Source organism: Monodon monoceros, unplaced genomic scaffold, assembly GCF_005190385.1.
Source record: "Monodon monoceros isolate NGI ecotype Baffin Bay Population unplaced genomic scaffold, NGI_Narwhal_1 Super_Scaffold_3, whole genome shotgun sequence".
In the NCBI taxonomy this organism is placed as follows: Eukaryota; Metazoa; Chordata; class Mammalia; order Artiodactyla; family Monodontidae; genus Monodon; species Monodon monoceros.
This window is the reverse complement of record NW_021703780.1, coordinates 97,745,272-97,760,187: the sequence shown is the minus strand read 5'-3', so window position 1 is coordinate 97,760,187 and position 14,916 is coordinate 97,745,272. Positions and strand designations below refer to the sequence as shown.

Below are 14,916 nucleotides of genomic sequence, written 5' to 3'. Positions count from 1 at the left end.
TCTGGTCAGACAGTAGCTGCAAGCCAAAAGTTGCAAGATTTTAAAAATTACTACTTAAAATTGTTTCTTGAATGCACAGAAATGGTTTCCTCAGAGATTACTGTTGGAATCAACCCTTTCCAAGACTTAATGTGCTTTTACGGAAGGGGAATGAATAAAGGTGTTTTTCTTGCTGTAGAGTGTGAAATGTAACAATTTTACATCTGCCTCCCTCCACCAGCCTTTCTCTTTGAAGGGAGTATGGCATTACAGCTACACTTTGCTTCTTGGCCAGTGAGAGGCACAGCAGTTGTGTTGGGTCGCATGATGGGATGTGGCCTATTTTGGGCATGGGTCTGAGACACAGGATATCTTTTAGTGGTGGGTTTTTGGGGACCAACATATTATACCATGAAGGCAGACACCACCGATTTTAAGGAGGTATGAACTACTGGGCATCAGCAGATCACACAAGTCGGCCTTAAACTGCCTGGCTTCTTTACTCAGAACTGAGGTGTTTGGTTTTGATTTCGAAGTCACCAAGTGGTACCTATCCTGTGAGAAATGCCTTCAGGCAGACAGCATTCAGGACTCAGGGTGTTTCCGTTAGCCATTGGAGGGCAGGATGCAGGCGAATGGATGTAAGCAGTCAGCAGGCCATGCTCAGAGTCTTGGGGCGTAAAGGCACCTACGTTGTGTGGCAATGTCACAAGGCCAGAGACCCGGCTCCTAGGTGTGTAAATGGAGGCAGCAGCAGTGGGGGGCAAACTGGCTTGTTGTGGCTGGAGCCAGAGAATCTGGTGCCTGGAGCACCTCCTGGAAGGAGCCGTGTTCTAAAGCACTAGGAAACCCAGTGCAGAGAAGGCTGGGGCAGATGGGAGGCCGAGAGATGGTGCTAGTTAAGAACTTGGGGAAGTTTTTCAAAAGTAACTTGACCATTCTTTTAAAACCACAGTCCTTAACAGGCATTGAGATATATTTCTCCATGAAGGCCTGACGGTGAAAATTGGAGACTTTGGTTTGGCAACAGTGAAGTCGCGCTGGAGTGGTTCTCAGCAGGTTGAACAACCCACCGGCTCCATCTTGTGGATGGTGAGGCGGCTGGGCTCCCTCTAGCAGGGTGCAGGGCCAGGAGGGGTGATGTGATGGGAGGTCTGTATGCAGGCTTCAGGCATTTCTCTACATTTCCCGACCACCTCGGTGACACCTGTAGTGTTGGCAGCCCCTGGGCAAATTTGGGTTTCCTGGAGGAAGCTGGCGATGAGGAAGTGCTGAAGCACAGCTCGGGGGGAGTTAGGTGATGGGGAGTGCTGGATCTCAGAGACAGGATTCCTGAGCTCCTTTGAGCCTGAGAGTGGGAGCCCTTTGGGAAAGAGCTACAGCAGGGCTGAGGCGGGGACTTTCATACCCAGCCCAAGGGACAGCCTGGCTCCTGCATGTCTGTGGGGCACAGATGGTGACAAATGCACTTTGTCCCCGTAGGCCCCAGAGGTGATTCGAATGCAGGACAATAACCCGTTCAGCTTCCAGTCTGACGTCTACTCTTACGGCATCGTGCTGTACGAGCTTATGACGGGGGAGCTGCCCTACTCCCACATCAGCAACCGCGATCAGGTGCGTCACTGGTGCTCAACGACCCGCTCACCGTGGAAGCCCCTGGGCTCTGCCCGTCTGAGCAACACAGGGTGGAAGGTGCTGCTTTCACTGTTGTTCATCCACCTGTTCCCTCAACTGCTTTCTCTCCCTTAGATCATCTTCATGGTAGGCCGAGGGTACGCCTCCCCAGACCTTAGTAAACTGTACAAGAACTGCCCCAAAGCAATGAAGAGGCTGGTAGCCGACTGTGTGAAGAAAGTTAAGGAAGAGAGGCCTCTTTTTCCCCAGGTAAGACTTGGCTCAAGGTGCTAGAACTGATTAAAGCAGGAGTTCTTAGTGACACAAACAAGGAGAGAAATTTCTTGCTGTTTGTTCTATAGGGAGGGACTTGTGTTCTCCACAAGATGATGCAGGTGGGGGTGGGGAGAACAGCCTGTGTCTTTGGCCCAGATTGAAAGCTGCTGCTGCAGAATGCCCTGTCCCCTGCCATGAGAGCATTTTATGGCCTTGTTTCAGATCCTGTCTTCCATTGAGCTGCTCCAACACTCTCTACCGAAAATCAACCGGAGCGCTTCTGAGCCATCCCTGCACCGGGCGGCCCATACCGAGGACATCAATGCCTGCACGCTGACCACATCCCCTAGATTGCCTGTCTTCTAGTTGACTCTGCACCTGCACTCAGGCCACCAGGTGGGAAGGGAAGTCAGCAGGCATCACCTTTCTGCGGGGACAGAGCTCGTCTTCAGAGAAGCTGCTGCTAAGGACCTTCTAGACCACTCACAGGGCCTTAACTTCACGTTGCCTTTTCTACCCCTCTGGCCCTGGGAGGAGGAAGCCATTTGCAGTGTTGGTTTGTCCTGCTCCCCCACAACCCCTGTGCTCATGAGCTGAGCCTCCTTCAGATGCACCGGTGGCTGCTGATGGCAGTACATGATCTGGGGCCCCAGCTGTTTCAAGTATTTTTAGGGCAAGAAAAAGCACTCAGAGGGGAAATGCAGGTAGCAGGCAAACCAGCCATGACGTGGGGACATGTGGATTTTGGAAATCAGCTCCTATGAGGAACGCTTATCACAGGACTTCTCTTCAGAGATACGTGGTGTGGCACCAAACAGGTAGTTTTGCACATAATGCACCAAACAGCCCAGGACTGTCGAGACCGTGGCAGCCTGGAGGAGCCTGCTTTGGTACTATGGACTTGACTTTGGGGACACTGCCTTTTCTTGAAGGTCTCTAGTGCTTTGGGATGGTTTTTCAGAAGAGGTGCTTGGCCTGCCCCTCCCAGTCTCCGCCCTCTCAGGGAGCAGTCTTCCATTGTGCTGAATTTGTCTTCCAGGAGCTGCCCCTATGGGGCGGGGGCGGGCCCCCCCCACCCCTGCCCCGCCAGCCTTGTCCCTACATCACATCGTATTCGAGGAAGCCAGGAACACAGGTTTTCTTGGGTTTAATTTTGTTTTTATTGCGCCTGACAAAATACAGTTATTCAATTTGTTATTTTAATAAAATAAATTAAAGGTAGGGTTTAATGGCTGTTTCCTCCTTTTAAAGTAATCCTGAGCTCACAGCTTGAACTCCATTTTGTTCATGCCTTTGGGAGCAGAATTCAAGAAACAGGAAATGGGCCCAGAGCCTCTGCTGGGAATTGAATTCAGCCTTTGTCACCCTTCACTTAAGAACTCCAAACTCAGGTAAAGAGGAGACTTTCTTCTTTAAAGTAAAGTAATGCATTTTATAAAACATTTGGTGTCTACAGCTGTCTATAAAAATAGATAATTTAGGCTTGGATTGCATTCTGATTCACAAGGTTATGCTCCTTCAATTAAAATCACTACTAATGACAGAAGAGTTGTACTCTCTTTAGGACCACCGCTAGATAAGAACCAGAAACTGTTCTTGGGTGCTGTTTTTATAAAATTTAAAATCAAAGCCAGGTTTTACAGATAAGAACATACATGAACCCTCGGGGCACAAGCCAGCAGGTGAGAGTTTCCCTGGAGGCACGTGTGCAAGATTACTCCGATTGTGACCCTACCCTACCACAAACCGGAAAAGAGGGGCCATATCTCTGCTTCCTGCTACTTCAAGAGCCCCCCCACCCCACCCCCAGGTAAGAAGGTTTATACCTGTCTGCTGAACGTCCTGCAACAAGACTTCTCCCCTGATTTGGGACACTGCAGAGCCCTAAGTCAAGTTTTGTGCTGAGGTGTGCAGCGCTCACTTGGTTTTTGAAAAGCAATATACAAATCCAGTGTTGACCACACTATTTCAGTATACTAGGGAGGTTCACCACACAGGAATCCTTTGGTAAGATAAATGAATCTGCTGCTTTAGGGGCAGCGCACGGTCCTCGAGGACGGAAGCCAGGCTGGTCTGAATCAATCAGTGAAAACGCTGGCTGGTCAGCTGGCCCCCCTGAGGAGTTTGAGGTGCAACTAACATAAACAGCAACTAGGGAAGCAGCAATTCCATATATGTGTTCAGGTTATTTTATATCCTCACTCTTCCCATGGCTGTAATAATGGAGTGGATGAGACCAAGGTTAAATACAACCCCACTCAAATTCAAGTGACACGCCACCCCAGGCTGCCGTGAAGGAAGCTCTGCACACCCTGGCTTGGGGAAGCCTCGGCTGGTGGAGCCGAAGACGCAGGGCGACCACCTACTCTTCAGGGTTCTGATGACTCCACTCCGGAGAGGTGCATGAAGAGGTCCCCAAGCTCTGTCATGTCGACGTCTTCAGTGTTGTGGACATGCTGGCTTTCTCGGTTCTCAATGAAATCCCAGAGCCGCACTGAATTAAAGAACTGCAAAAACAGCCAGCAAACATGCCTGGTTATTGCTAAAGGCAACGTGAAAGCTGAGTAGCTTCTATTCTGTTTGCCTACCACATGCCCTTCTGCCAAAGCTACGAGGAGGGGCCAGGAGCAGTCCCCGGAAATGCCTACAGGTGGGTGTTCCTGACTAGAGACGGCGAAGTCCTTACCCGCACGGTGCCTTCAGAACTGAGCTGTTTCCGAGGTTTCTCTGGTTCTGCTAGCCGCCCATCAGGGTAAGCATGGCGGTAAAGGCATTTGCTTCCAAATGGGCAGGTCCCTTTGCCTTGCTCAAAGTATTTACAAGCTTTTTTTCTGAAAAGCAGAAAGAAAGGATCAAAAGAACAGTGGGAAAATCTGGGGTGCAGATGAACCACTGTCTTCCTCCATCCCTATCAGAGCCAGGTCAGCCTCAGGTCAGAGGGGCTGAAAATGAGGTCAGAGAGGCTGGATGCCGATTTCCAAGCTGGACAGTACTTGCACCACGATACGCTGCCTCACGTGGAATTGAACGTGCACAGGGCCCCCACTGTGTTTTGAGCCTGCAGTGCTCCAAAGGCCTCCAGGGGCAGGTAGGCCTGAGCATTCCTCTGGGCCAGCTGTCTGGGCTCCAAGGTTCTGAAGCTGGGCTACTTGCCTCAGCTCAAAGTCCCAACAGGAGGTTCACCCAGGAAAGTTCTCCTTCCTCCTGGCCAGCAATGACGCCAAGGTGACTACCGGAAGCCTTCACTTAGGAGTCACAGGGAAAGCAGCAGGCTTTAGCAGCTGCCTAAAGTTACAAGTCTCATTCCAATTTTCCTTGCTCCCCACCCTCCAGAGCAGGGCTTCGTAACTCTATGTGCTACAGAACCCTTCTCGGAACAATGTTTTTAAATGCATAAAAGAAGACACATAGGTCTACAAAATACAGTTACCAGAAAGTTAAAAAAGATTTTCCCCCCATCTTCAGTTTCTAGCTACAGACCCCTATGTTACGAACCCCTGCTCCTGAGGAAACTCAGAACCAAACAGACAACTCCCATTCCTTCTCGCTGAAATGAAATTTGGCTTATGTAATCATAAGTGATCCCACGTAGCAGAGGAAGAGATGCCCGAGAAGCCAGAAGGGCGGGGAAGGTGCAGAAATGAAGCCAAATCCCAGCAGAAAGGGCAGGCTGCCGCAGGGATGGGGTACGTGGCGGTGGCAGACAAGGAAGGGACCTTCTTGACGTCAGTGTTCCCTGTTTTCTCAGACGAGGGGACAACGGCAGAGACAGTGGTGAAAGCCCCTGAGGCAGGCCTCAGAGCAGCACAAAGAAAAGCTCCCCAGCAGCTGTCCATTTCCACCAGGTCTGACTCAAGCACAGGTGACCGGGGAGTGGATTTGAACAGAAGTCTGTGGACCAGACGCCATCCATGGCCCACTGTCCCCAAGGTTCTGAGCAGATCTTCAAATGACCGCTCAAGTGGCAAGTTCTTAACAGGGTCTGCGGGACGCTGGCTTTAACAAACTCGTCAGGTTCAAAACATTATTCTCTGGTCCCCACCCCAAAATGATCGCCCCCCTCCCCCAGCCTTATCTGGTTACCAGGGACATAAGCCTCCAGATCACTCCTACTCCATCTCTGTTCTCAGCGCCCACATCCAATTGTGACTTCTGCCTACAAAGCACCTCCCCAGTCGACCATCTTCTCGGTTCCCACACCGTTGACGCGTTCGGGGCACCATCCTCTGTTGCCTGCCTGCCTGCTGTGGTCCAGTCTCAACTGGCCTTCTCACCAGGTTCTACTCTCTTCACACACCTCAGAGGAGCTTCCCCAAACAGTGTGTCCCTTGTTGTCCTGTTCTTAAAGACCACTCAAGGCCCCTTCAGACTTGTGCCTGTGTCCCTGTAGGTCCCACATCCTTCGATACACTTCTTTCAACCCCAGGGACCACACCCACTGCTCCCCAAACACAAAATCTGCACCATTCTGCATCCATGTCATCGCATCTGCCATCCCAGCCCCCAACCCCGACACACGAACTATTCATGCTTCAGGGCTCAGGGTCCCATTCCCATCCTGCTTTCCCTGACACTCCCAGGTGGATCCCAGTGCCTTCTCTATTGTGACATCTGGCTCCGGCCTCTCATGATGAATCTGTCACCAGATAACCTGTATCGTAATTGTCCTTCTGTAATCTCCCATGACTGATTTTTACTCTATATCCCACATTGGTGTTTAGCTTGAGGGAACCTGGCCTGCAGCTCAGTAAATGTCTGTAGAATGCATGAAAACACTGTCATCAACAGAAAGCAAGGCCAGGAAGACCCAAACAGCAATAACGTGACTTTTCGGAGAACTGCAGCAGAGCTCCTTTCTGCAGGCTGGACCCCTCTGCCTTGCCACTCCTGCCCTCTGGTGGACACACAAGAACATCGCAGGAGGTAAAAATGGTAAAACAAGAAGATATCAAGCCTTTAGTAATCAATATGCAACTTAAAGGAACTATTTAAAAAGATAATACACAGTTTCGCTTTTAGTACCCTTCCTGCAGATGAACTAGAAATACAGACACTCTTAAAAGACCTGAAGGCACTGGAGAGTGAACAAAAGTAGGATTCTTCAAGAGATTAGACACCTGGAAGAATGGAATGGCAAGAGACTGAGTTATCTTTTTAAGAAAAAATAGCACTTAACCTAGAGCAGGCTCCAGGCAAGTATCTACGTAGGGTGGCTAAAACTCCAGTGGAAAAATCAAGTCTTTCTGGCCTGAAGAACAAAAAGAGTTGGTGGAAATCAACCACTGGAAGAGAGGAAACAGTCCCCCAAAGAAAAGGGCCTGAGAGGGACCCATCCAAATACTGCATACTAAGTCCTCCCAAATCCCAGGCCAGTCCCTAACCCACACATCAATGCAGCAGGCTCAAGGCAACTCAGCTAAGGATAAAAAAACTGAACTGAGATTTGAACTGCTGCCCAAGAGTTTGAGTCGAAACAATTTCTCTGCCTATTAAAACAAAAACATTAACGTTTTATAAATGAACCTAACAGAATCCAGAGTCTCTACAAGGTCAGATTTACAGTGTCTAGGTTACAATCCAAAATGACTCAACTCAATGAAGAATCAGTAAAATGTGACCCATTCTTAAAGGACAATCAACAGAGTCTAACTTCAAGATAACAAGGATTTCAAATCACCTACTATACGTGTTCAAGAACATGAGCAGAGAGGAAAAAAAGACTGGACAAAAAAAAAAAAAAAGAACAGAGCCTGAAACTTATAGGACAATATAAAAAAGTCTATCACCTGTAATTAGAATCCCAGAAGAAAAGCAGTGTAGTAAAAAATGTGATGAAACAATGGCCAGAATTTCTCTAAATCTGGTGAATAATATAAACTTACAAATTCAGAGAAAACCAAGCAGTAAAATAGGAAAAAAATCACTCCCAGGCAAAGTATCAAACTGCTGAAAACCAGGATAAAGACCCAGAAAAATGACATACTACAATCTGAATCACACATGACTTATCAGAAACTACAGAGGCCAGATTATACAGTGGAACGACATTTGCAAAGTGCTGAAAGAAGAGAGGGGAAAACCCCAAACTATCATCTCAGAATTTTACTCATTGAAAGAGGTGGCAAACATGTGAATAAGACCAATTAGACCAATAAATTCAATGAAAATATCTTGCAAGAATGGGGGAAAAATCCCCATTTCTGATAAAAAGAAAACCTTCAAACTCATCACCAGCAGATCAGCAAAAATGTTAAAGGCAGTTCTTGAGGCTGAAGGGCAACTGTATCAATTGGAAGGAATTACACACCAAATGACAGAGCACTGGAAATATTATATATCTGACAAGTTTTAAGGCAAAAGTTATTATTACCTTGTGAGGTTCTAATGCATGTAAATATTAAATCCCATACATTACAGTAAAGTTGCAGGATACAAAATCAATATCCAAAAATCAGTTGTTTTTTCATATACTACCAATGAAGTGTCATCAGAAAGAGAAATTAAGAAAATACCATTTACAACTGCATCAAAAAGAATAAAATACCTAGAAACACCAAGGAGGTTAAAGAGTCATACACTTGAAAACTGCAAGACACTGATGAATGAAATCAAAGACAACACATAAATGGGAAGATACTCCATGCATACGGATTAGAAGAATTCTGTTAAAAGGTCCATACCACCCAAAGCAAGCAATCTCTACCAAAATTCCAATGGCATTTTTCACAGAAATAGAAAAAACAATCCTAAAATTTGTACAGACCCACAAAGTCCTGAACAGCTAAAGCAATCCTAAGAAGAACAAAGCTGGAGGCACCGCACTTCCTGATTTCAAATTAGTTTACAAAGCTATAGTGATCAAAACAGTATGGTACTGAACCAGACACACAGATCAATAGAACACCATAGAAAGCCCATAAATAAACCTGTTCATATATGGTCAATTAATTTACAACAAAGGAGCCAAGAATATGCAATGAGGAAAGGACAGTCTCTTCAAAAAATGGTGCTGGGAAAACTGGACAGCGACATGCAAAAGTGTGAAACTGGACCACAATCTTGTACCATAAAAATTAACTCAAAGTGGATTAAAGGCTTGAATGTAAGACATGAAAGCATAGGCAACAAGCTCCCTGACATCTGTCTTGGAGATGATTTTTTGGATTTAACACTGAGAGCAAAGGCAACAAAAGCAAAAATAAACAAGAGGGACCACATGAAACTTTAAAAAGCTTCTGCAGAACAAAGGAAACCATCACAAAATGAAAAGACAACCTACTGAATGGGAGAAAATATGTGCAAGTCACCTATCTGATAAGGGGTGAATATCCAAAACGTACAAAGAACTCATACAACTCAGTAGCAAAAAAAAAACCAATCAGATTTAATGGGCAGAGGAACTGAAGAGACAGTTTTTCAAAGAAGACACACAAATGGCCATCAGGCACATAAAAAGATGCTCAATCTCACTAATCATCAGGGAAATGCAAATCAAAACCACAATTAGATATCACCTTACACCTGTTAGAAGAGATACCTGCACCCCCATGTTCACTGCAGCATTATTCACGATATCCAGGATATAAAAAGTTGTTTAACAGATGAATGGATAAAGAATATGCGGTATGTGACTGTGTGTATATACACACACACACAAAATGGAATATTATTCAGCCACAAGAAAGGAGGAAATCCTGCCACTTGTGACAACATGGATGGACCTTGAGGGCATTATGCTAAGTGAAATAAGTCAGAGAAAGACAAATACTGGATGGCATCACTTTTATGTGGGAATCTAAAAAAAAAAAACTCATAGAAACAGTAGAAAAGTGGTTGCAAGAAGCAAGGGTGCAGGGAAAATAGGGAGAGGTTGGTGAAAGGGTGCAAACTATCACCTATTAAGATGAATAAAGATAAAACACAGTGACTCTGGTTGACAACACTATTGCTAAGACGGTAGAAAAAAAAAATTGTGAGGCAATGGATGTGTTAATTAGCTAGACGGGGGACTCCTATCACAGTGTATATCAAATTACCATGATGTACATTTTAAAGTATTTCATAATTTTATTTGTCAATTATACCTAAATAATAAAAAATTATTACCTTGTGCAGTTCTAATGTATGATATGCATTATATCTGTAGCACAAAGATGGTAATGAGGAAGTAACTGCATATTATATAAGGCAGCAGGAACATTAATTCTGACTAAAATATTAGGAGTATATTGTAATCCCAAGAAAAAACCATTTAAAAAAAAGAGATAAGCTAAAAAGATGCAAGTTAAAATGGAATTCTAAACAATATTCAAAATAGCTAACACAGCAGAAACAGCAGAGGTATCCATCAGCAGGGGCACAGAACAACCGGGGTAAACAGGCAGCCCTTGCTTTGCAAGGTTCTGATCATGTGCTATGGTCTGAATGTTTGGATCCCACTAAAATTCATATACTGAAATCCTAATGTCCAGTGGGACAGAATTAGGAGACAGGTGATTAAGTCATGAGGGTGGAGCCCTCAAGAATGGCATTAGTGTTCTTGTAAGAGAGCCGGTGAGCTCCTTCACCCCTTCCACCATGTGAGGACGCAGTGAGAGGACGCTGGCCCTCACTAGAACCCGACCATGCTGGCACCTTGATCTTGGACTTCCCAGCCTCCAGAACTGTGAGAAATAAATGCCTGCTGTTTATAGGCCACCCAGTCTGCTGTTAATCTGGAACAGACTGATACACCATGTACGGTGAGTTGAATAGCGGCCCCCAAAAGACAGCTCAAAATCCTAAGCCCTGCTACCTGTGAATGTGACTCTATTTGGAGAAAGGATCTTTGCTGATGGAGTTAAGGATCTCAAGATGAGATCATCCTGGATTAATGGGAGGGTCTTACGAGAGACCCTTACACGAGTCAGAGGGGAGAGAGAGACACAGAGCAGACAAAGGCAGAGACTGGAGTTACGCTGCGCCCAGAAGCCAGGAGAGGGGCCTGGAACAAATTCTCCCTCAGAGCCTCCAGGAGGAGCCACCCTTGCCCACACCTGGATTTTGGACTTCCAGCCTCCACAAGTGTGAAAGAACAGATGTCTGGTGTTTTGAGCACCCAGTCTGTGGTAATGTTACAGCAGCCACAGGAAATGAATCCACCATGGTTTCGTTAAGTGCCACTGGTCCCCCAGCAACACAGTTCAAATTTCTGTCACCACAACACACAACTGTGAGTGACCATGTGAAGCACACACTGTCAGCTCTTCAGTCCAAACCACCATACGAACAGCACATGTGCGCCATGGTCAGTGACTGACCATCTTAACTCTCCTCCCAAGTCTGTCGGTGACTGGTCACTGTGCATCTGTTATTCAGTGGAGCTGTGTTGCCTCCTTGTTGCCCAGTGATACATCCACAAGACATTTTACAAAAACGGATAACTGAAAGAGGAAACTGGCCAACAAAGATAGAAGTGCAGCAAAGAAATGACAAGTGGTATAACACTGGAAGTGAAATCTGAATCCTCCGCCATATTCAACGCATCAGCAAATCCATCCCAGTTCTTCTAAACAGGTCCAGAATCTGACCACTTGCCATCACCTCCATGCCTCCTACCCTGGTCCAAGCCACTGCCACATCTCGCCTGGACTGTTGTAACAGCCTGACTGGTCTCCCCATTTCCACTTTTGCCTCCTCTTTCAATATATTCTCAGTGGTTCAGCCACAGTGATCCTTTCAGAATATATCAGATCATGTCACTCCTCTGGTCAAAATCGTATGACGGCTGCCCACCTCAGCCAGAATAAAAAAGCTAGTCTATCCAATGACGTACAGAGCCCGACACAATTCACCCCACTCCCCCTGTCCTCGTCTCCAGTGTTCTCCCCACCTGCTTCTCTCCTGCAGCTCCGCCTTGCTGTTCCGAACAAGGCAGACACGCTCTAGCCTCAGAGCTTTCTCTGCAGTGACAGCCCCGTCCCTCTTGAGCGCTCTTCTCAGTCACATGGACATGGCTCGCCGCCTTGCCTCCTCGAGATCTCTGCTCACAGGTCGCCTTACTGACGTGTCCTCTGGGGTCCAGCATGGAAACTGCAATCCCCTCATTTCCTATCCCCATTCCCAGGCTTATTTCACTCCTTAGCCCTACCATATAATAAACATTTTCTTATTTTCTTGTTTGTTTCTTATTATTCTTATTTTTTTCCTTCAGTAGAATGTGAACTGTGTGAGGGCTGGGATTTTTGTCTAGTTTGTTTAATGCTGTATCTCCAGCAACTAGAAAAGGCCTATCAGACAGATCTTTCATCTCTATTTGTTGAACGAATGATCAGAGATAAAAAGGCTATCTTAGCACTACAAGCAGGATTTCTAAGGGACACTGCTCAGCTTAAAAACCGTTAAGCAAGTCCACTTCACCACAGCCTTGCTTGCTCACCTCTGTGTCCCCAGAGCCCAGCATGCTGCCCGAGAGAAAAGACACTGAGTGGCCTCCCCACAGGGGAGGCCCTGCATGAAGCAAAGATGGAAACAAGAGCCAGGCCCGCACCAGATCACGCTTGAGCGCAGAGTACTTACCCCATTCCCTGTTTGAAAGCTTCAATCAACTCGTTCTTTTTATTCTGATCTTCTACCCAATACACACTTGGAATTACAAACTCTGATATCACACGGCACTCTGGACAAGACCTGAAGTAAGAATCAGGTTAGTAAGGGAGAGACTCAGTTACAAATCCTGTGCGTACTCCACCACTAAACCTTGTGCTCAAATGCGTGACCGCTCCAGGTGTTTTTCCCACCCCGGAATTCTAAAAGGTACAAACGCAATCCTCTAACCTAATTTACTGTTGAAACATGTTCTTCTCAACAATAAAAAAGACAACCTAATTTTAAAATGGGGAAAGGATTTGAGTAGGCATTTCTCCAAAATGGCCAATAAGCACAGAAAAAGATGTTCAAGTACCATTAGTTATCAGGGAAATGCAAATCAAAACCTCACTAAGGTATCACTTCACACCTGCAAGGATGGCTGACATCAGAAATCAAGACCAACTAAGTGCTGGCAAGAATGCGGAGAAACTGGAATCCTCCTATGTTGCTGATGGGGATGTAAAATGGTCCAGCCACTATGGATGGCAGTCTGGCAGTTTCTCAAAATGTTAAACACAGAGTTCCCATATGCCCAGCAACTCCACTCCTAAGGGTATACCCAAAAGTTCTGAAAATAGTATTCAAACAAATACACAAATGTTCATAGGCACACTAGCCATAACAGCCAAAAGGTGGAAACAACCCAAATGTCCATCAACTGATGAATGCATAAACAAAATGTGGTCTAGCCATACAATGGAATATTATTTATAGTCACTAAAAAAGAATGGAGGGGCTTCCCTGGTGGCGCAGTGGTTTGGAGTCCGCCTGCCGATGCAGGGGACACGGGTTTGTGCCCCGGTCCGGGAAGACCCCACATGCCGCGGAGCGGCTGGGCCCGTGAGCCTGCGCGTCCGGAGCCTGTGCTCCGCAACGGGAGAGGCCACAGCGGTGAGAGGCCCGCGTACCGCAAAAAAAAAAAAAAAAAAAAAAAAATGGAGTACTGATCCATGCTACAATATGGGTGAACTCTGAAAACATGCTGAGTGAAAGAAGCCAGACACAAAGGCCACAATATTGTATGATTCCATTTATATGAAATGTCCAGAACAGGTAAATTCATAGAGAAAGAGGAGATTAGTGGTTGCCAGGGGCTGGAAAGAGGGATGAACAGGCAGTGACTGTAGGCAGAGGTTTCTTTTTAAGATGATGAAAATGTTCTAAAATTAGACTATAGTAACAACAGCTGCACAACTAAGAATATATATATATTTAAAAAAACCCTGAATTGTACTTTTTTTGTTTGCGGTACGCGGGCCTCTCACTGTTGTGGCCTCTCCCGTTGCGGAGCACAGGCTCCGGACGCGCAGGCTCAGTGGCCATGGCTCACGGGCCCAGCCGCTCTGTGGCATGTGGGATCTTCCCAGACCGGGGCACGCACCCGTGTCCCCTGCATCGGCAGGCGGACTCTCAACCACTGCGCCACCAGGGAAGCCCTGAATTGTACATTTTTATCTCAATAAAGCTGTTATTTTACCACACGAATGTGTGACTTCAGGCAAGTTACCTGACCTCACCATACCTGAGTTTCCCTATACATAAAATGAGAATGATGATCAGAGGGTCTCTGAGAGAATTATGACTTAATGTATGTGAAGTTTCTGACAGTACACAGCACGCGGTAACTTCTCACTATGACTTAGCTTTTCTCCCACCCCACTGCGGAATTTGAGAATCCTATGATGTTGTGTGTCAGTTATCTCTCAGTAAGGCTGGGGGATAAAACCCTGTGTTGGCTCACTGAGTACATCCCATGTATCAGACATTATGTGAAATGTGTTACATGCACTATTCCATTTAGTCCTCAAATAAGCCCTACGTTACAGATTAAAGAAAAAAAGGCAATCAGCCTACGGGCGGACCACCAGTAACTGTGCCAGAGGCAAATGGGCCTTCTCACACAGAGGATCCCTGCTGAGTGTCCCCCCAACACCCTAAATGCCTGGCAGGAATTGTCACCTTCCTTTTTAAAGGAAAAGACAGTTGGGCTCAGGGAGGGTCTGCGACTTGCTCAAGTCCTTGCTCAAGGACTCACCACTCACCTGTGGAGGACAAGGGAAGGCTTCCCTGTGGATGGAAGAAAATCCCCAATCAAACCTTCTCCCAGATTCTATAGGTAAGACCCCTGCTGCACTTACTTGATGATTGGGTTCTCAAACTGCTTGGCACACCTCCACTGCCGGATGCAGGACAGGCAATACGTGTGGTTGCAGTTGGAAAGGATCCCGAACCTCCGCTCTGAGGCTGACGCTTTCTCGAGGATAACCTCCATGCAGATGCTACACACTTTGTCCTGACTCGCCTGGAAGGCAAAGGCCTTCTCCATCTCGTGTTCGAATGTTGACATGCAGATCTGAAGTACAGGGAGGTGGGAAGGAAACCTTTGGTTCTGGGCTGGGGAGTGGTGAGAGCCCAGAA

At 46.5% G+C, this 14,916-nt stretch overlaps 2 protein-coding genes across 4 annotated transcripts in view; one reads left to right on the top strand and one right to left on the bottom strand.

Annotated features, from left to right (window-relative positions):
- Positions 1 to 3,092, top strand: part of RAF1 (Raf-1 proto-oncogene, serine/threonine kinase) — a 72,841-nt gene extending 69,749 nt beyond the window's left edge. For 2 of the 3 annotated variants that reach the window (XM_029241980.1, XM_029241981.1), the window contains 4 exons: positions 953 to 1,071; positions 1,462 to 1,593; positions 1,729 to 1,863; positions 2,092 to 3,090. In XM_029241980.1, coding sequence (XP_029097813.1) covers positions 953 to 1,071; positions 1,462 to 1,593; positions 1,729 to 1,863; positions 2,092 to 2,235 — 530 coding nt within the window. In that variant the 3' untranslated portion in view covers positions 2,236 to 3,090. Of the gene's footprint in view, positions 1 to 952; positions 1,072 to 1,461; positions 1,594 to 1,728; positions 1,864 to 2,091 lie in introns of all 3 variants that reach the window. The other variant, XM_029241979.1, reaches the window with a different exon arrangement.
- The window catches only part of MKRN2 (makorin ring finger protein 2), a 28,709-nt gene continuing 16,562 nt past the window's right edge, over positions 2,770 to 14,916 (bottom strand). Inside the window, exons 5-8 of the mRNA XM_029241982.1 lie at positions 14,637 to 14,851; positions 12,427 to 12,537; positions 4,556 to 4,700; positions 2,770 to 4,376 (exon numbers count right to left, since the gene is read on the bottom strand). Of these exons, the coding sequence (XP_029097815.1) occupies positions 4,239 to 4,376; positions 4,556 to 4,700; positions 12,427 to 12,537; positions 14,637 to 14,851 (609 nt within the window). The 3' untranslated portion in view covers positions 2,770 to 4,238. The remainder of the gene's footprint in view (positions 4,377 to 4,555; positions 4,701 to 12,426; positions 12,538 to 14,636; positions 14,852 to 14,916) is intronic.